General features: G+C 46.1%; 1 protein-coding gene across 2 annotated transcripts in view; it reads left to right on the forward strand.

Annotated features, from left to right (window-relative positions):
* The first annotated feature begins 222 nt into the window (after nt 1-222).
* The window catches only part of PPP4R3A (protein phosphatase 4 regulatory subunit 3A), a 56000-nt gene continuing 30899 nt past the window's right edge, over nt 223-25323 (forward strand). The window contains exons 1-9 of one of the 2 annotated variants that reach the window (XR_012232699.1): nt 223-956; nt 4269-4324; nt 8484-8582; nt 9003-9620; nt 14773-14850; nt 14958-15074; nt 15546-15662; nt 16412-16543; nt 25037-25139. Coding sequence is in view for 1 of the 2 variants with exons in the window: in XM_073578159.1 (XP_073434260.1) it covers nt 815-956; nt 4269-4324; nt 8484-8582; nt 9003-9620; nt 14773-14850; nt 14958-15074; nt 15546-15662; nt 16412-16543; nt 25037-25139 (1462 nt within the window). In the remaining variant the exon portion in view is untranslated. The remainder of the gene's footprint in view (nt 957-4268; nt 4325-8483; nt 8583-9002; nt 9621-14772; nt 14851-14957; nt 15075-15545; nt 15663-16411; nt 16544-25036; nt 25140-25323) is intronic. The other variant, XM_073578159.1, reaches the window with a different exon arrangement.

Raw genomic sequence — 25323 nt, forward strand, 5'->3', positions numbered from 1 at the left:
ATTGCTCACTAACCCCCCTCTGAGGTGATTTCTGGGGTTCTGTCCCAGACCCCTCTGAGGTGATTTCTGGATTATGTCAGTGACCCCTCTGAGGTGATGTAATCTATAAGCTCCATATTGGGTTCCTTTGCTTTAATGCTGTGGTGACTACTTACTAGAGACCATGAGTACGACACATGACGGGGGATATTGGGGGAGCTCTTCCTCTCCAGACAGCGGCGGGGAGGGGGCGGTGAGAGCGCGCTGAGGGAGGGGACGAGGAATATGGCAGCTGCGCTGTGACGGACACATTGGGCCAGGCACGGCGGGCAAAGGGGCGGGGACACCGGGAGTGAGCGTAGAGCAGCGGTCGGGACACTGAGGACGAGCCCGGGCTTCACTTCTCATCTTTCCGCCATTAACGCAGATCGAGCCCCCGGGCTCTGGCCTAACTCACATCCACTTCAGAAAACAGGAGCTGGGCTGACGTGATCAGCGCTCGGCGGCGTCACGACTCACCGGCTACCTAAGGCCTACAGGGGTACTAGAAGACACGGAAAGCCCGTGCACCGGGCTACGGAAAGTGGTGGAGAAAGAAGCCGCTACGGGTGTCAGGAAGGTCCGGGGATTGGGCCTGGCGGGCGCGAGAAGAGCCCACAGACCCGGAGCAGCACGACAGAGCAGCCGGACTGCGGCCTTTAGGAAAGCACGGAGATTGAGGCCTGTGTTCCGGTCTATACGTTCTAGGAAAGCTCGGAGAGCGGGCGCTGCTGACCGGGGTCCGGGAGTCACGACAGCCCGGGGACCGGGCCTCCCGGAGCAGAGAGCCGCCAGGATGACGGACACCCGGCGGCGGGTGAAGGTCTACACACTGAACGAGGACCGGCAGTGGGACGACCGGGGCACCGGTCATGTGTCCTCTGGTTACGTGGACCGGCTGAAGGGCATGTCCCTGCTGGTGCGGGCCGAGAGCGACGGTGAGTGGCGGCCCAGGCGGAGGGGAGGCGGGTGACTGCGCTGAGACCCCCTGGTTAATGGTGGCAATGCGCTGAGACCCCCCTGGTTAATGGTGGCGGTGCACTCTGACCCCCCTGTTTAATGGTGACAGTGCGCTGAGACCCTCTGGTTAATGGTGGCAATGCGCTGAGACCCCCCTGGTTAATGGTGGCGGTGCACTCTGACCCCCCTGTTTAATGGTGACGGTGCGCTGTGACCCCCCTGTTTAATGGTGGCGGTGCGCTGTGACCCCCCTGGTTAATGGTGGCGGTGCACTCTGACCCCCCTGTTTAATGGTGACGGTGCGCTGTGACCCCCCTGGTTAATGGTGGCGGTGCGCTGAGTCCCCCTTGTTTAATGGTGACGGTGCGCTGTGACCCCCCTGGTTAATGGTGACGGTGCGCTGTGACCCCCCTGGTTAATGGTGACGGTGCGCTGTGACCCCCCTGGTTAATGGTGACTGTGCGCTGTGACCCCCCTGTTTAATGGTGGCGGTGCGCTGTGACCCCCCTGTTTAATGGTGGCGGTGCGCTGAGTCCCCCCTGTTTAATGGTGGCGGTGCGCTGAGTCCCCCCTGGTTAATGGTGACGGAGCGCTGAGACCCCCCTGGTTAATGGTGACGGAGCGCTGAGACCCCCCTGGTTAATGGTGACGGAGCGCTGAGACCCCCCTGGTTAATGGGGACGGAGCGCTGAGACCCCCCTGGTTAATGGGGACGGAGCGCTGAGACCCCCCTGGTTAATGGGGACGGAGCGCTGAGACCCCCCTGGTTAATGGGGACGGAGCGCTGAGACCCCCCTGGTTAATGGGGACGGAGCGCTGAGACCCCCCTGGTTAATGGGGACGGAGCGCTGAGACCCCCCTGGTTAATGGGGACGGAGCGCTGAGACCCCCCTGGTTAATGGGGACGGAGCGCTGAGACCCCCCTGGTTAATGGGGACGGAGCGCTGAGACCCCCCTGGTTAATGGGGACGGAGCGCTGAGACCCCCCTGGTTAATGGGGACGGAGCGCTGAGACCCCCCTGGTTAATGGGGACGGAGCGCTGAGACCCCCCTGGTTAATGGGGACGGAGCGCTGAGACCCCCCTGGTTAATGGGGACGGAGCGCTGAGACCCCCCTGGTTAATGGGGACGGAGCGCTGAGACCCCCCTGGTTAATGGGGACGGAGCGCTGAGACCCCCCTGGTTAATGGGGACGGAGCGCTGAGACCCCCCTGGTTAATGGGGACGGAGCGCTGAGACCCCCCTGGTTAATGGGGACGGAGCGCTGAGACCCCCCTGGTTAATGGGGGCGGAGCGCTGAGACCCCCTCCCCTGGTTAATGGGGGCGGAGCGCTGAGACCCCCTCCCCTGGTTAATGGGGGCGGAGCGCTGAGTGCCCCTCCCCTGGGTAATGGTGGCGGTGCGCTGAGACGTCCCCCCTGGTTAATGGTGGCGGTGCGCTGAGTCCCCCCTGGTTAATGGTGGCGGTGTGCTGAGACCCCCTCCCCTAGGTAATGGTGTGCGGAGTCCCCCACCCCCCTGCTGCACAGAAACAGGAAGTAGTTGCCAATGGCAACCAGAAAGGTCATGTGTTAATTTTCCATTTGAGATGTAGATTCTCATTGGTTGTCATGAACAATTGCTTTAGGAAGGGTTCAGATTGCGTTATGGCAGTCCGTCTAATGGACTGCGTTACACCGCGATATATTGCATCCGCTAACGCTGCCATAATGCGGCGCATCACTAACGCGTGTCCTAAGCGGCATGCGTTAGCGATGTGCAGTCATTCTGTGATAGACCCTCATAAGCGGTCTGCAGCATTCGAGGGTCCGTCACTGCTAGTGCAGATGGCATGCTGCGTTTTTACCGCAAAGCGTTTTTTTCGCGGTAAAAAACGCAGCAATATGCACAAAGTGCAAAATGCATAGAAATGAATGGGAAGCTTTTTTAAGCGTTTTTTGATCGGATTTTTTGGCAAATCCGCACCAAAAAACGCGAAAAAAACGCTACGTGTGAACACAGCCTCAGATTATACTCACCAGGGGGCGGTCCAGTCCGATGGGTGTCGTGGTCTGGTCCGGCGCCTCCCATCTTCTAACGATGACGTCTTCTTCTTTCCTTCCTCTCGTGGCTCCTGCGCAGGCGCACTGCTCTGCCCTGTTGAAGGCAGAGCAGAATACATCAGTGCGCCGGACAGAATGCTGTAGATAAGCCCCTGATGTCGGTGCCAGCAGCTCATATTCGAAAAAGGGGTGACAGATTTCCTTTAACGCTATGTGAACCTGGCCTTCTCTTGTGCGCTGTTATTTGAGGCATGTACAATTAGCTCAGGTAATCTTAACTATTATTTATTAGTATTTATCAGGTAAGTGGGCAGACTGCTCCAGCGAGGAGAGGCAAGAGTCTAGCAGTGCCTATACATACTATACTGACAAAGGATTCTCCTTTATTAGGCTAGGTTCACATTGCGTTAGGGGCATCCGTTTAACCGATCCTTTAAACCGATGCGCTAACGCAGATGTCATTTTTGACATCTATTGTGCACCTAGTGCCACCATATGCGCTAACGCATGGTAGCATTTTGTTACCATGTGCTACCATGCGTTAGCCAAACAGGTCTATGCACAGCAAACGTGTCCGTTCGCTGTGCGCTGGATCTAATGCACCCTCGAACGCTGTCGACCGTGTTCGAGGGTGCGTCACAAAGTAACGCATCATCGCTAATGCATGCCGAATTTGGCATGCGTTAGGATGCGTTACTATAATGGTGGCCATTGGGCGCGTTAACGCATCCGCTACATAGCGTTAGTGCCGTTATGTAACGGATGCGTTGAACGCAGAGCCATTAGCGCAATGTGAACCACCCCTTACCAGGCTTTATGGGTGATTTGCGGAAAATGCCAAACCCCCCAAAAAATCAGATTTTGCTTGGAGCAAATCTTGACATTCTCCTGTTCTTTGCTGTTGGTCCCTCTTATGAAGACTAAACATGGTCAGGAATCGAATGATAAGTTGGAAAGCTTTCCTTCTGTTGGATCCAATAGCACATAGAAAATAAGTGCAGATTGTGAAAAAGGCAATAATTTACACAGAGCTGTCATAGCTATTCCTCTGTGTACCACGTTTTGTACTCTGGTGCCACCAGAATTGTAGTAAAAGCAAAGTCTGTTTGTTTGTTTTTTCCCTTTATTATTCCTAATCAATGCCATTCAGTTACGAAGGAGACGATAGGCAGATGTGTGATTATCTTATCTAGATAACTGCAGCCACGTTGGATTTATTTAAGTTTTTTTTTCTGTCTTGATTTTTAGGTTCATTACTTTTGGAATCAAAAATTAACCCAAACACTGCTTACCAGAAACAGCAGGTAAATACCAAAATCTCTGCTTATATGTGGCACAATGTGAATTGCCAGATCCCATGCATAGTAGCTGCCTTGTAGAATGAGCTTGGAGCAGATGTTACTGATGTGTCCATTATATCTATAAAGTTTCCCACTTCTAAAATGCTCTATTGTGATTCGGTGCTATATTTTACTGCTGAATATGTCCCAGGCAGGATTCTAAAAAGCGAAAAAGGATTAACTTTAAGGAGAAAAAAAATCTGTAAATATTACTTGCCAAAAGTTATGACCTGTGAGGAACTGAGTCCGGGGACCCCTCTAATCTCTTAAATGGGGTAGATGAAGCGCACAGCTGATCACTGTCCCACTCCTTGTCAGAAGTGACAAACCATTGGTATACTGATTTGTTATCTATGGATTCTTTTGCTGCTTTCCTAGTTAGTGCCCAGCTTTCTGATTCAGTGATCAGTGTGAGTCGCAGGAAATAGGCTGCCCCCTGTACATAACTTTTCATGTGTAGGAAGCTTTTTCACATGCCAGGCTTATCGGGATGCCCATACCACAGTCATTTTTTGCTTCTCTTGATGCCCATGCCACAGAGTAATTTTCTGTTTTCTAACAGATTTTACAGTGCATTGCTCTCAGAGTTAGAGCTCATTCAGTCGTCAGTAGATCTCTGTCCGATCTTGGACCACAATTCATAGACTGGCCACAGGTCTCCTGAACCGACTGACGACCTCATGAAAATATATGAAGCTGTGATGCTCCTGTCGGGAGACTTACAGTTTATGATCGGACCAAGATCCACTGACTTCTGCATGACCACTTAATCCAATGCCTTCTCTCTATTACATTCTTCTCCTTCCTCGTCCTCATTGTATATTTGCTTTGGTGCTGATAAAGATACTGAATGTGTAGAACTGTGTTACAGCTTAAATAATGGCACCATCAAAGCAGATGGGATTCATACATGGATGGATGAGGTATGGCGGCAAACGGAATCTCTGTTCATATTACAGACCTAGATGCACTTTTAATCGTCACCTATTATATCTTGCATGTCCTGCTCTATATGATAGATAATGAGAAATGAAGCTGCTATTTCTTATGGAGGATTGGAAAATACTTACAGCCCTGCAATGATATAAGATCACTTCTACCTGAAATTTCCTTATACAGTTGTGTGAAAGTGTTTACCCCCTTTAATGCATTTATTCAGACTGGCCTATCGCCTCAACATATTAACCTAATCTATCCCTGTGTGGCACAGCCAAAAGTTTTACCATAACCAGGTTCCCCGCATCATGTTCCCACATGCTTTATGCATCTATTAGCCCTCTGTGTCTGTACTGATACACACTTAACATTATGGCTGGTCCATACAATCAGGGCAACTGTTACCACCCACCTTTTGTGTCTCCTTTTTTTCCTTATAGATTGTAAGCTTGCGAGCAGGGCCCTCATTCCTCTTGGTATTTGTTATAATCTGTGATTATTGTTATGCTGTAATGTCTGTTGTCTGTACAAATCCCCTCCGAAATGTAAAGTGCTGTGGAATATGTCGGCGCTATAGAAATATAATGTATTATTACCCCCTTAAATATAAATAAAGGGAACCTGGAATAATGCGGTTAATCTGCAGGATAACAGCGCTATTATGCTGTACGGCACCTGCAAACAGCCGAATGCAGCGGGGAGAAAATGATCTTTATTCTTCCCCGCCAGCATTTGCTTTTCAGTCATAGGGGCAGGGCTGCATCGGTTCAGTCATCGCTCTGAGTATATAGAGTGGTGGCTGTAACCCCCCTGTCTGACAGCTGACCGCAATGTAGAGCCAGTGTCAGTCAGGGCCGGGGGTGCGGTTACATCAGCTGCTCTGTATACTCAGAGCAGTGACTGAAACGGAGCTTGCAGGGGGAATAAAGTTCATTTTCTCCCCACTGTATTTGGCTACGTGCAGGCGCTGGACAACATCATAGCACTGATAACCTGCAGATTATCCCAATATCTGCAGGTTAACTGCATTATACCTGGTGACATGTTCCCTTTAACTGTGGCTTATCACATATTTGGTAAGCTGCGTTCAAATTCCCTAGCCACATGCAGGCCTGACTACTGCCACCCACACTTGTTCTCAATCAAGAAATCGCTTAAATAGGACCTGCTTGACAAATTGAAGGCGACCAAAGGCTCCTCAAAAGCTGGACATCATGATGCATTCCAAAGAAATTCTGCAACAAATGTATTTGAGATCTATCAGTCTGGAAAAGGTTATAAACCATTTATCAAGTTTTGGAATGCCAGCAAACCACATTGAGAACAATTATCCACAAATGGCGAAAACATGGAACATTGGTGAACCTTCCCAGGAGTGGCCGCCAGACCAAAAGAGCACAACGACGACTCATGTAAATATTAGACAAAAATAACACAAGTAATCACAAAATGCAGTTTATAAATGAAGTTTTTTGATTATTAAGGGAAAAAGAAATCCAAAACTACAGGGCACTGTGTGAAATAGTGATTGCGCCCTTTTAAAAACATATAAATGAACTGTGGTTTATTACATCTTTGGGAAGCTGAGTTCACATTCCCTAGCCAAACCCAGGCCTGATTACTGCCACACTTGTTTTCAATCAAGAAATCACTTAAATAGGACCTGTCTGACAAAGTAAATTAGATTAAATGCTCCTCAAAAGCTAGAGATCATGAAGTGAACCAAACAGATCCTGGAACAAATGAGAAACAACGTAATTGAGATTTATCAGTCTAGAAAAGGTTATAAAGCTATTTCTAAAGCTTTGGGGCTCCAACAAACCACATTGAGAGCCACCATCCACAAATGAGGAATGCGTGAAACCGTGGTGAACATTCCCAGAAGTGGCCGGCCGACCAAAATTACCCCAAGAGTGCAACGATGACTCATCCAAGAGGTCACAAAAGACCCCACAACAACATCCAAATAACTGCAGGCCTCACTTTGCCTCAGTTAAGGTCAGTGCTCATGACTCCACCATAAGAAAGAGACTGGGCAAAAATAGCCTGCATGGCAGAGTTCCAAGATGAAAACCGCTGCTGAGCAATAAGAACATAAAGGCTTGTCTCAGTTTTGCCAGAAAACATCTTGATGATTCCCAAGACTGTTAGGAGAATACTCTGTGGATTGATGAGACAAAAGTTGAACTTTTTGGAAGGTGTATGTCCCATTACATGTGGCGCAGAAGTAGCACAGCATTTCAGAAAAGGAACACCATACCAACAGTAAAATGTGGTGGTGGTAGTGAAATGGTCTGAGGCTGTTTTGCTGCTTCAGAACCCGGAAGACTTGCTGTGGTAAATGAAACCATGAATTCTACTGTCTACCAAAAAAATCTAAAGTAGAATGTCTGTCCATCTGTTCGTGACTTGAAGCTGAAGTGCACTTCTGTTTTGCCGCAGGACAATGATCCAAAACACACCAGCAAGTCCACCTCTGAATGAATTAAGAAAAACAAATATAAGACTTTGGCGTGGCCTAGTCAGAGTTCTGACCTTAATCCGATTGTGATGCTGTGACATTACCTTAAAGGGAATCTGTCATCCCTTTTTTTGAGATATCATATAATGATATCATTCAATTGTGTGTCACATAAGGATTCTCTTAGTACTTTTGCTTCCCCCTGACCCCGCACCTTTCATGCATAAATACCTTTTTTATATCGGTTCAGATGTATGTAAACTGCCGCTGGCCGGTCCGCTGGGCGGGGCTTATTCAGGCTCGAGTGATCTGTAGAAATGAGCAAATCTATTTGTAGGACCCTGGTTTAGCAGCCTGGTCATTATTCTGTGGCCGCTGAATAGAAGCCCTGCAAACCAGCTCCTACCTGCCTTCCATTCCTGACTCCTTTTTTAATTTTAGATGGCCTGGTGCGACATCATCGTGATAGACTCAAGACAATGCGCCAAGCTGGTTAATCAAAAGAGGAGCAGGGAATGTCAGCTGTTAACAGGCAGTTTGCAAGGCTCCTGTCCAGCAGGCATGGAATACTGACTCTAGACCCGAGTCCTGTGACTCTATTAGCTTATTTCTAGTCAGAAAAATAGTAGATGACCCTTATAAACTTTTAAGATTAAAATCTTTCCTTTCTTGGTATGCTATAAAAAAAGTATTGGTTTTGTTTTTTGTTTTTTTTGTATTTTGTAGGACACATTGATCGTTTGGTCAGAAGCTGAAAACTATGATTTGGCATTGAGTTTTCAAGAAAAGGCTGGATGTGATGAGATTTGGGAGAAAATATGTCAGGTACGTAACAAGTGTTTGCGCTTAGATCTCATATTCCTTATTTTTTTCCTTTGTGTAGATAATACGAGATTGGTGACATCCCTATATATTTTCTCATATTTTGGTGTATGCGCAGTTAACGTTTTTCTCCCTTTTTTATGTTGATTATTTACCTTACTAACTTGCAGTTTGTTCCTGTCTCATCTATGAGATCACTGGAAGCCCAGCAGCAGTAGTGTACATGTGCGTTATTCCTACAGCTTATGACCTTGTCTATGAATGACGGATGTGGCTGTCTTTAGACACCCCCCACATAGCGTTTTGGAAAATATGCGGTATTTTGTGCAAGATGTGCTTCTTTTCACATGCATTTTTTTCATTCTTATAAATATATACTTGCATCTAGAACCAATAAAAACATACTTGTTCTTTTTCCTGCAGGTTCAAGGGAAAGACCCTTCCGTGGATATCACTCAGGATCTGGTGGATGAATCGGAAGAAGAGCGTTTCGAGGATATGTCCTCTCCAGGCTTGGAATTGCCATCCTGTGAACTTAGTCGGTTAGAGGAAATCGCTGAAGTTGTGGCCTCTTCGTTGCCCTCTCCGCTCCGGCGTGAAAAATTATCTCTGTCTTTAGAGAATGAGGGGTACATTAAAAAGCTCCTTGAACTTTTTCATGTGTGTGAAGACCTGGAAAACATTGAAGGATTACACCACTTGTATGAAATTATTAAGGGCATTTTCCTCTTAAACCGAACTGCACTCTTTGAAGTCATGTTTTCTGAAGACTGCATCATGGACATCATTGGCTGCCTGGAGTACGACCCCTCGTTATCTGTCCAGCGAAAGCACAGGGAGTTTCTAACAAAAACTGCTAAATTTAAGGAGGTGATCCCCATATCGGACCCTGAGCTAAAACAGAAAATTCACCAGACGTACAGAGTGCAATACATACAAGATGTGGTATTGCCCACGCCCTCTGTCTTTGAAGAAAACATGTTGTCTACGCTTCACTCTTTCATATTTTTTAATAAAGTGGAGATAGTTGGTATGTTACAGGTGAGTTATGAGTATTTGTCTCCTCTCTAACACCGACCTAAGAAAACTGACTAATTCTTGTGCTTATATCACAATGTTCTCCTGCGATGTCATAGAGCTGCATTACCTGTGTTGTGGCCACAGTAGCTGTGTTTCCCACATAGAGAGTCTGGTGTCAAATCTTCTATGAGAATCTAATTAATTAAATATACACTGGCGCTTCACTCTAAAAAGTTTGTTTATTTACCAAAGAAGGGAAGGGATGAACTTATAAGCTGCTGGTGAATAGACAGGTCCTGTATCGATTCCTGTTGGTGTATAACGCCTGAAAAAAATAAATATAAAAACCGCGCTAAAATAAGTTTGCAACTAGGGGAGAAATTTACCGTACAAAAAAGTGATTTGAGGGAATAAGAAGTTATCTCACTTGCGCAACTGTAAGGGGGTGCAATATTAGTGGCAACCAGTGGGCACGAGACGATATGAATTGCTTGAGTAGGTTACAGATGAGATGACAAAAACTGGATTGGTGCTGCTTGTAGATAGCACGGTACCCTAGTACCTGAAATGTGTTAATTGGGTTAAGTGTATTTATCTTGACAGTAATTGGTGAGTGAGTTTATACACTAAGGGCCCCGTCACACATAGCGACTCACCAGCGATCCCGACAACGATATCAGCTTGTCAGGATCGCTGGTGAGTCGCTACATGATCGCTGGTGAGCTGTCAAACAGACAGCTTCACCAGCGATCAGCACCAGCGACGCCGAGCACCCGGCGTCGCTGTGCACGTTAGTTAGCAGCGCCTGATGCAGGGAGCTGGTAACTAAGGTACACATCGGGTTTCTAAGCAGCCCGCGTCCCTTAGAAACCCGATGTGTACCTTGGTTACCAGCTCCCTGCATCAGCGCTCTGGTAACTAAGGTACACATCGGGTTTCTAAGTGATGCGCGCTGCTTAGAAACCCGATGTGTACCTTACCATCGCGCTGATCGCTGGTCTCCCGCCTGTTATACGCAGCGATGAGTGCTGGCCATCGGGAGACCAGCTATCAAAGAAATGTCCAGGGCATTCCAACAACGATCAGCGATACCGGCAGGGGGCCGGTCGCTGGTCAGTGTCACACACAGCGATCTCGCTTGTGAGATCGCTGTTGCGTCACAAAAATTGTGACTCGGCAGCGATCTTGCTAGCGAGATCGCTATGTGTGACGGGGGCTTTACTTATTGGATCAATTGTAATAGCATGCTTTTTATAGAGCCCCTGAGTAGAAAGCGGGGCTTTAGGGTACGTGCAGACGCTGCGGATTGGGGTGCGGATTTGGCCGCGCGGATTTTGTAAAATCCGCAGGTAAATCTGCAGGTCAAAAGACCTGCGGTTCTGCCCTGCGGTTTTTCATCTCCACAATGGAGGAGATGGCAAACCGCAGCGGAATCCGCTGAAAGAATTGACATGTCAATTCTTTCTGCGGTTTCAAAACCGCGCGGAAAAATCCGCACCGTCTGTCACAGCGGTTTTTTATTCCCATAGGGAATAATGGTACTGTACACCGCAGCAAAAACTGCGGACCCGCAGCGGCCAAATCCGCTGCGGAACCGCAGCAGAATCCGCAGCGTGTGCACACACCCTTAGATCGATCGAGGATTAGAAAGTCAATCGTAGTCAGTATTTAGCTATATGAAAGGTAATAAACTTGTTTTACTGCACGTTCCTCCCGATATTGGGTACACTTATTAGTGGTTCTCTTACATAGATATAATGTGAGGCTGAGGAACCAAACTATAGAGACAAGGCCAAGGTCAGGAGTGTATTTCCAAGGATTTGTCTAGATGCCAGATTTATATATAAAAGAATGGAAATGATAATAAGAACAGTGAATAATAATGCTGGTGATGGTAAATAGGTAGTTTTCTCCATTTAAACAAGGAAAATTCAGAGCATGTGTATGTGCAAATAAGTTACTTACTTCTGCTGGCATTGGTGGTGCAGTGTGTTCCAATCCCAGGGGGTTTGTAGGCTGGAACAGCCTGTGGTAGGCTAGTATTGCCGGGAAGCTGCTCACAGGGAGCGTGTTGATGGTGCTGGGAACCGCTCACATAGATAGCGGTACTCAAATCAATCAGTTTTTGTACGGTAAATTTCTCCCCTATTTGAAAACTTATTTTAGCGAGGTGTTAATATTCTATGAGAATCTGCAGCGACCTAAGACAAATGGCAATTTTACTGCTCTATTTTGTATAGGGCTGTGTTCACTTAATGGATATGCTTGTATATGCAAGGGGATTTTCCAGGCATGTAAACCTTAGTATGTGAGCAAGGTCTTGAAAATTGCTGCATGCACCATTGTTGGACCTGGTATATTCTGATGTATTCTTTGTATAACAGTGGTGTGGCTCCTTGGCTCTATGGCAGTTTACTGCCCCAAGAAACTATATACTGGTAGTAATTGGGTTAAGCTTAGCAGAGACCTAGGTAGCTACCCTTAACTTCGTTGATTACATATGTTTTGCACAGCATCAATTTTAGAATCCTAAATAGTGGGACTTTCCTCATGTTTGACAGTCGTTGGCTGTGGATGCTTCCATTTGCTGTTTGCCACTTTGCATTGTAATACACTTATGTGACATATTTGTGTAGTATCACTGAAGAACAACTTATAAGGAGATGCTCACATTGCTACCAGTCTCCATATATTCAATCAGTCAGTCATTCTTTGCCTAACACATCAGTGACCCAGCATTGTGTTGTGCTGTTGCTTCATTGCTAATAACCTGCCCACTACAAGAGTAATGAAGAAGATTTCACAGAAATGGCCGGAGACGTACTGTAAAGTAAATTGTGAGCTATGCAAATGGACACTCTTTCCAAATGACTGCATCTGTTACCATTTTTCTTCTAACATGCAATGAGGTGTATATTTTAAATGGTTCTGCATTGACATGGGTCCCTTCAGATTGTGCACATAGCTTGAGAGCTCCTGAAACTGGACCCTCTATGTTCCCACTTGTGAAAAAGCTGCTTTTATTCTGTAGATGTACACACAATAGCAATCTTTTCTTCTTATTTTGTTTTTTGCTGTTTTTTTCTGTTTACCCTTTTATTTATGCATATTTCAATTTTTAAGTAAAAAAAGAACTGGAATTTTGCAGCTAAAAATGCCATTCCGGTTTTTACATACGTGTTTTCTGGAGTTCAGTAGGGGATAAAATAGATAAACGGCACACTGCCACAGCGTCTTTGAATGGGCAGTGGGCATGAGTTTTCTTGAATTCACATTCAGTTTGCTTGAACTGTTAAATATAGCAGAATTTAAAGGCAGTAGTAAAAACCGCAACATTTACTCTGCGTGGAAACATGACCTCATTTCTTTTCACTATGATTTTATTTTTCATTGTATTCATTTACAATTATCATTACTCCCAGGATGGTAGAAGGCGATTACAAGTGACCATTCTTATTGGTCTGTTAGACTCTTATTTTGGATTCTACACTGTGTTCCAAATTATTATGCAAATGATATTTTTCTCTGATTTTCCTAACTAGTCGGTACAAATGACAGTCAGTCTAATAAAAGTCATCACCGGTTAGAGTATACATCAAATTTTATTGAAGAAACCTCCCAATAATAACAGTATAATCTCCAAAATGAATAAAAACTCAAATTGCACTGTTCCAATTAGGCACAGTAGAATTTATAAACATTTGATATGTTTTAAAGAACTGAAAATGCTCATTTGTGGAATTTGCAGCATTAGGAGGTCACATTCTCTGAACAAAAAGGATATTTTGGAGTTAAATAGCTTAACAGGCCAAGTTACATGGTAACATAGGAACCCTTCTTTGATATCACCTTCACAATTCTTGCATCCATTGAAATTGTGCGTTTTTGGAGAGTTTCTGCTTGTATTTCTTTGCATGAAGTCAGAATAGCCTCCCAGAGCTGCTGTTTTGATGTGAACTGCCTCCCACCCTCATAGATCTTTTGCTTGATGATACTCCAAAGGTTCTCTATAGGGTTGAGGTCAGGGGAAGATGGTGGCGACACCATGAGTTTATCTCCTTTTATGCCTATAGCAGTCAATGACTCAGAGGTATTCTTTGCAGCATGAGATGGTGCATTATCATGCATGAAGATGATTTTGCTCCTGAAGGCACGTTTCTGCTTTTTATACCATGGAAGACAGCTGTCAGTCAGAAACTCTATATGCTTTGCAGAGGTCATTTTCACACCTTCAGGAACCTTAAAGAGCCCTACCAGCTGTTTCCCCATGATTCCGGCTCAAAACATGACTCCTCCACCTCCTTGCTGACATCGCAGCCTTGTTGGGACATAGTGGCCATCCACCAACCATCCACTACTCCATCCATCTGGACCATCCAGGGTTGCTCGACACTCATCAGTAAACAAGACTGTTTGAAAATTAGTCTTCATGTATGTCTGGGCCCACTGCAACCATTTCTGCTTGTGAACACTGTTTAGGGGTGGCCAAATAGTAGATTTATGCACCACAGCAAGCCTTTGAAGGATCCTACACCTTGAGGTTCGAGGGACTCCAGAGGCACCAGGAGCTTTAAATATCTGTTTGCTGGTTTGTAATGGCTTTTTAGCAGCCACTCTCTTAATCCAATGAACTTGCCTGGCAAAACCTTCCTAATTCTGCCTTTATCAGCACAAACAAGTCTGTGCTCAGAATCAACCACAAATCTCTTAACAGTACAATGATCACGTTTAAATTTTTGGGAAATATCTAATGTTTTCATCTCTTGACCAAGGCATTGGACTATTTGATGCTTTTCAGCAGCAGAGAGATCCTTTTTATTTACTAAATTCCTTGAAACCTGTTCCCTGCTTAATAATGTGGAACATCATTCTTAAGTAGTTTTCCTTTAATTGAGCTCACCTGGTAAACTAATTATCACAGGCATTTGAGATTGATTTCAGGGATCCAAAGAGCCCTGATACACAATACCATCTATGAGTTTATTTGAAAAACAAAAAATAACATCTTTATGACACTTAAATCCAATTTGCATAATAATTTGGAACACAGTGTATACTCTCGAGCAGAATTGGAAAAATTTTCTATTAAGTCATCAAAGTGAAGTTTTTAATTCCAATGATAAAAATCCTACTATTCATGTTGATAACTATAATTCTGTGCTCGGACTTCTAGGAGGATGAGAAATTTTTAACAGAATTATTTGCACACCTGACAGACGAAGCGACAGATGATGAGAAACGTCAGGAGCTGGTGTGTATGAACTGCTGTAACCCGTGCACTGTAACCCTTTGCACGCTGTTAATATTTTCTTTTGTTAGAGAATCCTTATAACCCTTGTGCTGATTTTACTTTTACAGGTGAACTTCCTGAAAGAGTTTTGTGCTTTTTCCCAAACATTACAACCTCAGAACAGAGATGCTTTCTTCAAGACTTTATCTAACATGGGCATCCTGCCTGCCCTGGAAGTAATACTGGTATGTGGAATGGGTTCTGAACTTCACATTATAAAAAACAAAACAATGAAGTACAACAGATAAATGGCACATCTGTAGCGATGATAGAAATAACTAGGTTTAGCGCTCTGTTATCTTTGCAAGTTCCTTAAGGTTCGTTTATACGAGGGTAGAATTGGTTTGCGAGTCCTCCATGTGCTACATATGGCCTTATAGGCAGCGCACATAGCCAATTTTCCACATGGGCTACTGAGGGGGGAAAGACCCAGCATTGTACCTTTTGTGGACTAGAATAATGCATGCAAAGAAAAGACAGCTTAAGCACCTGTCCACAATGCGGATGATCACTCGAAATTAAACTTGTCACAAATTGCGGTTGCGACTTTTGTGATCAGTGAGGGTCTCAGCAGCAGTTAGCGATAAGTTTTGATTGTAAGAAACCCCCTTGTAAATTATCAATGGCCAGATATAACTTAGAATTGTTATTTTCAGGGTATGGACGATACTCAGGTCCGCAGTGCGGCCACCGATATCTTCTCCTACCTTGTGGAGTACAACCCATCCATGGTGCGGGAGTTTGTAATGCAGGAATCGCAGCAGAATGATGACGTAAGTACCTTAACTTTTTTGTATTAGTTTTTAATGTGTTGATTGTTTCTCTTCAATTAAAAGGCAACTGATTTTTCAATACAAGTTTACAAAAAAAAGGCTGCAAACTCACTTGTTCCTATGTACTATGAAAGTTTTAAGTTGTTTTTGTCTCTGTAGTCATAGACTTATTTTAACTGTTCTGTCTCCCAGTACCTTTGCTGGGCAACCTGCTTTTCTCCCAAATATAGGCAGTGTGGACACTTCCTCAAATCCTGCTCATACCATACTGGCAGTATGTAGTTTTTTTTCTCTTCCGATGATGCATTGCAGAGTCCGCTGTGTTTTTTAGTATAGATTTAATGCAGCATTTTTCTAGCACAGAAATGTTTTGATTCTACACTTTTTTTTCACATGCAGTTTTACATGTGTTTTGTTTTTTGTTTTTTTTCAAGCTATGAAACCTATAGAGATAAAAGTGCACAGTTTAACAGTGGGTATGAGTTCTCATGAAATCACATCCACTTTGATTGGATAGTTAAATACAGCATACATTCAGGGGAGAAAATCCCACAGTATTTGCTTTGTGGGTACAGGGATTAAAAAAATCCACAGTTTTAAAGTGATTTCAAGGTACATTTTAGGGCAGTCTATTAAATATAATACGTTTCTCCAAAGTACAATTCCTTTTATAAAATGGAAAGTACAACATACAGTTTTTCATGCACTAATTACTTACCTGTGAAGACTTTATCTGTTTTTTTTGTTAGGATATCTTGCTGATTAACCTAATCATTGAACATATGATTTGCGACACTGATCCTGAACTAGGAGGAGCTGTGCAGCTGACGGGACTGTTAAGGACTTTAGTAGATCCTGATAACATGCTGGCCACAACGAGTGTAAGGAGTTACCCTGTTTGATAACTGGTTGTCTTACTTTGCACTGGTGCAGCTTTTGTCCTTTACTAGTTTGTGTTGTGTGTGTGTTATTATGGTGCTTGAACCTCTAGGTTCAAGCAACATATTGTAATCCGATTTCTTATATTTAATTATTATTATTCTACTTCTCTGCGTTTTCTGCAATTAATGCGGCCCGAACCGCTCGGTGCAGAGACCCCGTTCAGGCGGCGTTTTGAAGCCCTCGGTGGGGACAGGTGTGCTATGTTTTTTTGGAGTTGATCCGATTTGTAGTTTTTAAAAGAAAAAAAATCGCATTTTAAGCAAAAATTTTCCCATAGGAATTAATGGCGACCTTTCCATGACCCCCAACTGACATGGATTGAAGCCACAGTGCAGGTGCAGTGACCTTACAAAGATGGCAGCTATGCAAATGCAGCTTCCACATATGACTAGTATTAGCTAATAGAAGCTGACAGATTGCTGATTCAAGGTCTTAAAGGCGCAGCGCGCCAATGGCTTCTGAAAAGCCCCACCCAGTGATGGCTAACCTTGGCACTCCAGCTGTTGTAAAACTACAACTCCCAGCATGCCCTTGCAACCTGCAGCAGTTGAGGCAGTAGTTTAGGAATGCTGGGAGTTGTAGTTCTCCAACAGCTGGAGTGCCAAGGTTCGCCATCAGTGCAGTCGGACGCCAAAGTGTCTTTAGCAGCCCAGTGTGCCAAAGTGGCCCCTGAGGGGCCCGGAGCGCCAAAGTGGCCCCCGAGGCAAAGTGGGCGCATGTGTCAACATGGCCAAAGTGGCTACCAAGGTGCCGAAGGTGCCAAAGTGGCTACTGAGGTGCCAAAGTGGCTACTGAGGTGCCAAAGTGGCTACCAAGTGGCCAGAGTGGCTACCAAGTGGCCAAAGTGGCTACTGATGTGCCAAAGCGGCTACTGAGGGGCCGAATGTGCCAAAGTGGCTACCAAGTGGCCAAAGTGGCTACCGAGGGGCCGAATGTGCCAAAGTGTCTACTGAGGTGCCGAATGTGCCAAAGTGGCTACCAACTGGCTAAAGTGGCTATCAAGTGGCCAAAGTGGCTACCGAGGTGCCGAATGTGCCAAAGTGGCTACCAACTGGCTAAAGTGGCTACTGAGGGGCCGAATGTGCCAAAGTGGCTACCAACTGGCTAAAGTGGCTACCAAGTGGCTACTGAGGTGCCGAATGTGCCAAAGTGGCTACTGAGGTGCCAAAGTGGTTACCAAGTGGTCAAAGTGGGTGTCGAATGTGCCAAAGTGGGTGCCGAATGTTCCAAAGTGGCTCCCAAGTGGCTAAAGTGGCTACTGAGGTGCCGAATGTGCCAAACTGGCTACCAAGTGCCCAAAGTGGCTATGGAGGGGCCAAATGTGCCAAAGTGGCTACCAAGTGGCCAATGTGGCTACATAGGTGCCGAATGTCCCAAAGTGGCTACCAAGTGGCCAAAGTGGCTACAGAGGTGCTGAATGTGCCAAAGTGGCTATACACAACATTCATATTCTAACTTTACTTTCTTACAGTCGACTGCTGTAAAGCTGGCAGTGCTGTTCAAGCACCATGTATTTCCTTCAGGAAATGCCCATCTAGTTACACCTGTGATTTCTTTATCGCTTTATTGGGGGACACAGGTTACCTTGGTGTATACCGCTGTCGCTAGGAGGCTGACACTAGGCAAAGAAAGGAAATAGCCCCTCCCCAGTAGTATACACCCACTGACAGGAACCAAGTACCTCAGTTTAAGCTTAGTGTCTATAGGAGGCGGACCTGGATCTGATCCCAGATCCGCAGTTTTTCCTTTTCAGGTCACCTTTTGTATTAATCTTTTCTCTTTCTTTTTCAGACTCTTCATCTTCAGGGTACTGGGTGTAATTTCTCACCCTGTTTTCCCTTATGTATACGATTGAGAGAGCAGTGTGGTGTCACCCACATCGCTCACTCTCAGACCCGCAGGCAGGACTTTGTCCCCTGTCACCTTTCCGGGTGTCTCAGGGTGATTTACGGTGGCCAGTCCTTGCCTTTTCCCCACCTCACCCCTCTCCTCAGAGAAGGCTGAGAGGAAGACTGTGGTCACCAGCGGTGGCCTCACCCCTTCTTGTAAGGGGTTGATGCCGTCTTCTGCGCCGTCTGGAGACGGTGCGGGAAGGAGGATCCCGGATTTCAGTGACCCTCTCCCACACAAGAGCTCCTGATGTGATCCTCGTCGTTGAAGAGGGACCGGGACTCATCACAGGTATGTCTCCCACCGGGACTCACCGCATGTATGTCTCCCTCGGCAGCGGCAGGCGTCATCCTGGAGGTCATTTTCCCTTCAGAAGCAGGGCGGCATTAGTGGTAGGGATCTCCCGGCAGCTGCGGCCATTTTTCCCATGCCCGGGCTCAGCACTCACACTCTCCCTCGCTTTGCTGGCCGCACCCCTTTGCTGTCCTCATATAGCCAGTCATCATCACCCGTTTAAATCGAGCACTCTTTTTGTCCAATGGGAGGCATCTTCCTTCTCTTCATTTGATTCTGATCACACCTCTTGCAGCGCGCGTTCTTTTGGCGCGTTTTTTTTCTCGCTCTTATCACGGAGCTTCCCTCCCTGGCTGTTCATGCTCTACCCGGTGCACTCCCCCAGCGACACAGCCAATAGCAGGGGCCCTTTCTCCCTGATCCTGGCCGGCATGCATCAGCGTGGCCTGTATTTTCATTCTCTTACTAGGGCCTTTGTTAACGGTTCCGTCATTGTTTGCCCCGAGACGTGTTGGCTATCACCGGGTTCTTCTGTTAATTTAGCCCCTGTCTTTGGGCCTTCTCCCGGACTTCCATGCAGCAACGCCCCCTTACTGGCCCCCGGCCAGTGTGCGCCTTGTGCTTAGCCACACCCCCTTACCGCTCCCTTAGCCATTGCGTGCCTTGCACTTAGCCACGCCCCCTTATCGGTCCCTCAGCCAATCAGTGCACGCCTTGCGCTTAGCCATGCCCCCTTCCGATGAGCGCATTTGTTTTGTCTTCTGAGAGAGAGAAACACACTTTCTCATGGTCTCCTGGGACACCCCCCCCGCATGGTGCGTCTCTACAAAGCCTGTAAAGAATCGTGCACTTTCTGTCACCATCTAATTCCGGCTCCAAAGGTCACTGCGGACAACCATCACTATTCTGCGCTGGATCTGGGGGGCACTGAATATGATATGCTGCCTAACCTTGTGGACTCGTAGAATATCTCTCCCAAGGAGCAAGACTATTTGAGCCTCTGGGTCAAGGTTAGGAATCAGGCGTTCTATACGCTTCAAATGAGGATGATACGATGCCACTTCAGGCGTAGGTATCTCTGACCTGTTGTCAGGAATCTGGTTACATTCCAATATGGTTGGTAAGGGCAGACGCATTTGGCCATCTATAGACTCGACTACGTAGCCTGTTGCTCTCCTACCAGCTGTCTCTACTATACCGGCACAAGTTTTCAAAGAGTAGGGGGCACCGAGTCCTCTGACGTTAAAGCTATCAAAGAAGGCAGACTTGGCTAATGACCTGTTACTCTGATCATCTAAAATCGCGTATACTTTGATGGCTTTGTCCATTTCGTCTGCCGGGTAGACTCTCACTAGGGAAATTTTAGAGCAGGACTTGCCTATGAGATTTCCACAAACTTCTGTACACTTAGAAGTAATGGCTGGAGTGTCAGTATTTGAGTCATTCAGCTCCCCGCTATGCTTTTGGGGCAAAGCATCCGATGGTAGTCGAGGTTGTAGAACTGAGTTATGTTCGGTGCTGTCACATTCGGTACACCTTGCACTAACCTCACAGTCCCTGGCGAAGTGGGATGTTGAAGAGCAGCATTTGTAGCAGATGCGGTTCTCCTTAAGGAAGGCCTTCCTTTCTTCCAATGACTTTTCTCTGAAAGCTCTGCACTTAAGTAAGGAATGTGGCTTCTTGTGTAAGGGACACTGCCTGCTTGGGTCCTTGGATTTGTCTTCTCCTTGACTGGAGCTGAACTCTTTGCGAACTGAACCTGTGGAAGAAATGTTAGTTTTGTGGACCTCTACAGTTGTTCTACGAGGTTTACTAACAGAGTTATTGGCACATGACAGCATGAAATCAAAGCTAGGATCATTTCTAATTTTTGCTTGTTCTGAGACAAAATCTACAAACACATTGAATGAAGGAAATGGTACGTTGTAAGTCTGGTTATACCTAGAACCATATGTAACCCATTTGTCTTGCAGGTTATATGGGAGTTTTTGAACTATGGGGTTCACACCTCTAGCAGTGTCGAGATTTGTCAACCCCACAAGATTTCCTTCTGCTTTTGCTACACACAACTCCATTAACAAGTCAGTTAATTTTCTGAGCTTTGAATAATCCTTGTTCGCTATTCTAGGAAAGTCATCTATTCTTTTAAACAAGGCACTTTCTAAAACCTCTACTGAGCCATAGCATTCATCAAGTCTATTCCAAATTCTTTTGAGGCCGACATCTGGATAATTTACATTAATGTCTCTGATTCTCTTTGCGTGTTCGGCAGACTCACTTCCTAGCCATTTTACCAAGAGATCCACTTCACTACATGATAGATCTATGTCTCTTATGGTATTTGTGAAGGAGGCTCACCAAGCCCTGTAGTTTTCAGCGCGATCGCTGAACTTTACAAGTCCCTTAGTGACCAACTCACGTCGAGCAAGGAACTTGGTAAAGTCCATCGTGGCTTGATTGGCACTGATGCCAGCTGATGGAGTGTTGTCAGAGTACATGTGTGCTGTGCGATCACACCTGTTAGATGTCTCTGGTTTGGTCCAACTGCTGTAGTACCTTTCTGAAGCGAAGGGATTCTCTTTAAGCCGGGACAGATTCCGGATCTTCTGTTCTGGAGAAAGATTATTGTAGTCAGTATCATCCCAATGTGTATTTCCTTGCTTTTGGTAAGGAGGCTGATAGTTGGCTTTCTGAGGGTCTGAATTATCTGGTTGGCTTGGCTTGTTGACAAAATGCTCTGTCTTTGCCTGTGGGTCTAGATCGTCATTTGATTTGGAATGCTGATGGACGTTCTCTGCAGTACGCTGCAATGGATCGTGAGTAACTTGTTATAGGCCTAGCACACTGCTGTGTTCGTCGTCAGAATATACGGCAGCTTCTAAAGCTTCTGCTTCTGCTATGGCAGCTGCTGTTTCTTTTTCAATAGCAAGTTTCTGTAATGTTGCTTCAAGGCACGCTTTCTCTGCATCCAGGGATGCTTGTTGGCATGCTTTCTCTGCATCCAGGCATGCTTGTTGTAGTTTCAATTCTATCTCTTGCTCAGCAAAGGTGCTTCTTGCTTTTGCCGCTTCAGCTTTTGCGCGGGCAATAGCGGCGGCATTGCTGACGGATGATGTCTTGGAGGAACCAACTCGTGATCTCGTCTTGAAAGAGGATGCTCGTCCTTCAGACATGATTCAACAGTTAGGCGTCCCCGGTGATATCTCTTTGTCGGCTCTGCGTGGATAATGGCGGGCTCCGTATGCTCCGATTATTCTGTCCGACCGTTAGGAGGTTGCTGCAATATCCGTATGCTTGGATAATGGCGGGCTCTGTAACGTCAGATCTTCTGAGCTTGTTCTCGGCAGTTGTTTCACTATACTGTCCTCATACACGTTAGCAGGGTGTGCAATGAGACATGTAGCTAAACCCCCTGACTTCTTTAAGAAATGAGGCTGTAAAATTGTAACCTTTTATTTATTGCAGATGTGACAGGAAAGGGTGAAACAACTATGCTTAGAGCAGGCTGTTTAAGAAGCATGAAGAACACGAATGGTGTAGTTTCTCACATGGACACATGGAGCAATAATGGCTGCTGTTCCCCTCACAGTGTCATAAACAAGACTATGATGTAACAGGAACAATCCCACAATACATTGCAAATTAAACTAGAATCTATGCATTAAACGGCCAGCAGGTGGTGCTGTTACCTTACAGTATGAAATATATGAAGGATTAATACACACGAAAATACAATGTCTGTAATAATCGAAGACCTAAAAAATGACTAGACCTTCTAGACAGCAATTATATGGCTGGACAGAACAGTTCTCTTAGCTGGCCCCAGTGTCTGCTTGGGACAAGAGGACCGCTTCTCTGGACCGGCCCATTCTACCGCCTCTTAAAGGGAAGCATGCCCTGACCTGGTGGACGTTATTAGCGTCAGTCCTTCGAGGGAGGTCCTTCCACCCTCTCTTGTGGCAGGTCGTGACTACTGACGCCAGTCTCCTCGGATGGGGAGCGGTGTTTTCTTCATCATTCAGCGCAAGGTCGCTGGAATTCCTATGTATCCGCTCTCCCCTTCAATCTCCTGGAGATCAGAGCAATTTTTTCTTCTTGCCGGTCGCCGCTAACGGTCCTTCTTAGAAGGCCAGCAGGTCTGTATAAACTCGGACGACATCACTGCTGTGGCTTAAAACATCAAGGATGGGACTCTCAACAAACAGGTGTTGGCAGAGGTAACGAGGATTCTGTGACGGGCGGAGCGTCTCGTTCCCGTCATATCAGCCGTACACACTACTGAAGTGGAAACTTGGGCACTATTTTCCGAGTCTTCGGGGGTTTCGCACTGGGCGAGTTGTCTTTCATTTCCGCCATTTTAAAGCAAATATGCCTGAGATGGGGCTCACCGGACATCTTCCTCCTGGTGTCTCGGATGAACCACAAGTTTCCTTCGTTTGTAGCCAGTTCCCGGGATCCGCTTGTTAATAGGATTTGATGCACTTGTGACCCTGTGATCACATTTTCAGTTGACTTACCTTTTTCTGCATCTCCCCTTTATTCCGTGAGTCGTGAAAAGGGTATAGGTGGAAGGAACTCCCGTAATCCTGGTAGTTCGACATCGCCCAAGAAGGGCCTGGTATGCGAAGCTGGAGAACATGCTCATCAATACCCTCTGGAGGCTTCCAGACCGTCCAGATTGTCTTTCGCAGGGCACCCTCTTCCTCCAGAGTTCTCAGTCTTAAGGTTTGACCGAACTTTCCCTTCAGGTTATTCAGACCATAATTAGGACAAGAAAATCAGCATCCTCGCTTATCTATCACAGATACTGGAAGGTCTTCTTTCAATGCAGTGTGGACAAAATTTGGTCACTACCCTTAAGGATCAAGTTTCCGCTCTTCAATCCTTTCTCAACGAGATTTGGCTTCTTGTTCCCAGGTAAAGACCTTTCTTCCAGGAGTCGCCTACCTAGCACCACCCTTGTCGTCCACCGAAGGATCCATAGGATCCTAATCTTGTCCTTTGGTGCTCTCCAGCACTCTGCCTTTGAGCCCATTCAAGCTTTTCCGTCTTCTCTCCTGTCATAAAAGTGGCCTCCTTAGTTGCCGTTACGCCCATCAGGAGAGTTTCTACGTTAGCGGCTTTGTCCTGCCGTTCCTCATTCCTGATTCTCCATCAGGACACGGTAGCTCTCAGGCCCGTTCCTTCCTTCTTAGATTAGGTGATCTCTTCACATTAATTAGGAAATTGTCCTTCCTTCACACTGTCCCTCTCCAGTTCATCCCCTGGAGAAGTCCCTTCACAAGTTAGATCTGGTCAGAGCTATCCAAGTATATCTCTCAAGGACTGCTCCCTTTTGCCTCTGAGATGCCCTGTTTGACATCTCTGAAGGTCGTTGTAAGGGATTCCCAGCCTCCAGGTCAACTATTGCCTGTTTTGTTTCCTTCAGCAATATTAGAGGCATACCTCATTCAGAACTAACAACTTCCTCTGAGGTTAAAGGCTCACTCCACCCGGGGCAGTGGGAACTGCCTGGGCAGTTTGTCACCAGGCTTCGGCTTAACACATTGTTAGCTGCGACCTGGTCTTCATTGTACACTTTCGTGACGTTATAAGTTTCATACCCATGTCTCACCTGAAGCAGACCTGGGAAGGAAGGTGTTTCAGGCGGCGGTTATGCACCGGCCGACCTAGGTTTTTTCTTTGCATTGTTTTCTGTTTCCCACCCTTGGGGACTGCTTTGGGACGTCCCATAGTAACCTGTGTCCCCCAATGAAGCGATAAAGAGAAGGTTTTTTGGTACTCACCGTAAAATCTTTCTTGGAGCCTTCGTTGGGGAACACAGCACCCTCCCTAAGTGTACAGTCATTTGGGCCTACGTGCCTTTTGTTGCTGAGTTGGTACATATGTCGAGTTTTTGGTTGCTTCTCGTATTGCTTTAACACTGAGGTATTTGGTTCCTGTCAGTGGGTGTATACTACTGGGGAGGAGCTATTTCCTTTTTTTGTATGGTGTCCGCCTCCTAGCGACAGCATCATACACCATGGTAACCTGTGTCCCCCCAATGAAGGCTCCAAGAAAGAGAATTTACGATGAGTACCAAAAATCCTTCTTTTGCATTTGTGATGTCTTTTCCATTACTCTGTGTCTTGTACATTTGCACCCTCGCTCTGCATTTTACCTAAGTCACAACTTGTGTGCTGAGACCTGTGTGGTCATTGTGGGATTCATCCAAATTGAGAAAAAAATTGTTTTATTTGTTTTCATAGAAAACGGAGAAGACCGAGTTCTTAGGCTTCTTCTACAAGCATTGCATGCACGTCCTCACTGCTCCATTACTGGCTAACACTACAGAGGAGAAACCCAGTAAAGGTCAGCAAGCCCAAAGGGGCATCGCCGTATATATGTCTCCATATAGAGAGAATGTGTCATCACTTGGCTAGTCGACACAATCTGGTGCTCTGAGGCAACTATTGCGCAATATTAATAGGAAAAATGCAAACGACTTTGGTTGTGTCGCCTTTGGGGTCATTTTAAATTTTATTATGTCCATGTG

Source organism: Dendrobates tinctorius, unplaced genomic scaffold (genome assembly GCF_039654945.1).
Source record: "Dendrobates tinctorius isolate UK_male_01 unplaced genomic scaffold, ASM3965494v1 ptg000058l, whole genome shotgun sequence".
Taxonomy (NCBI): Eukaryota; Metazoa; Chordata; class Amphibia; order Anura; family Dendrobatidae; genus Dendrobates; species Dendrobates tinctorius.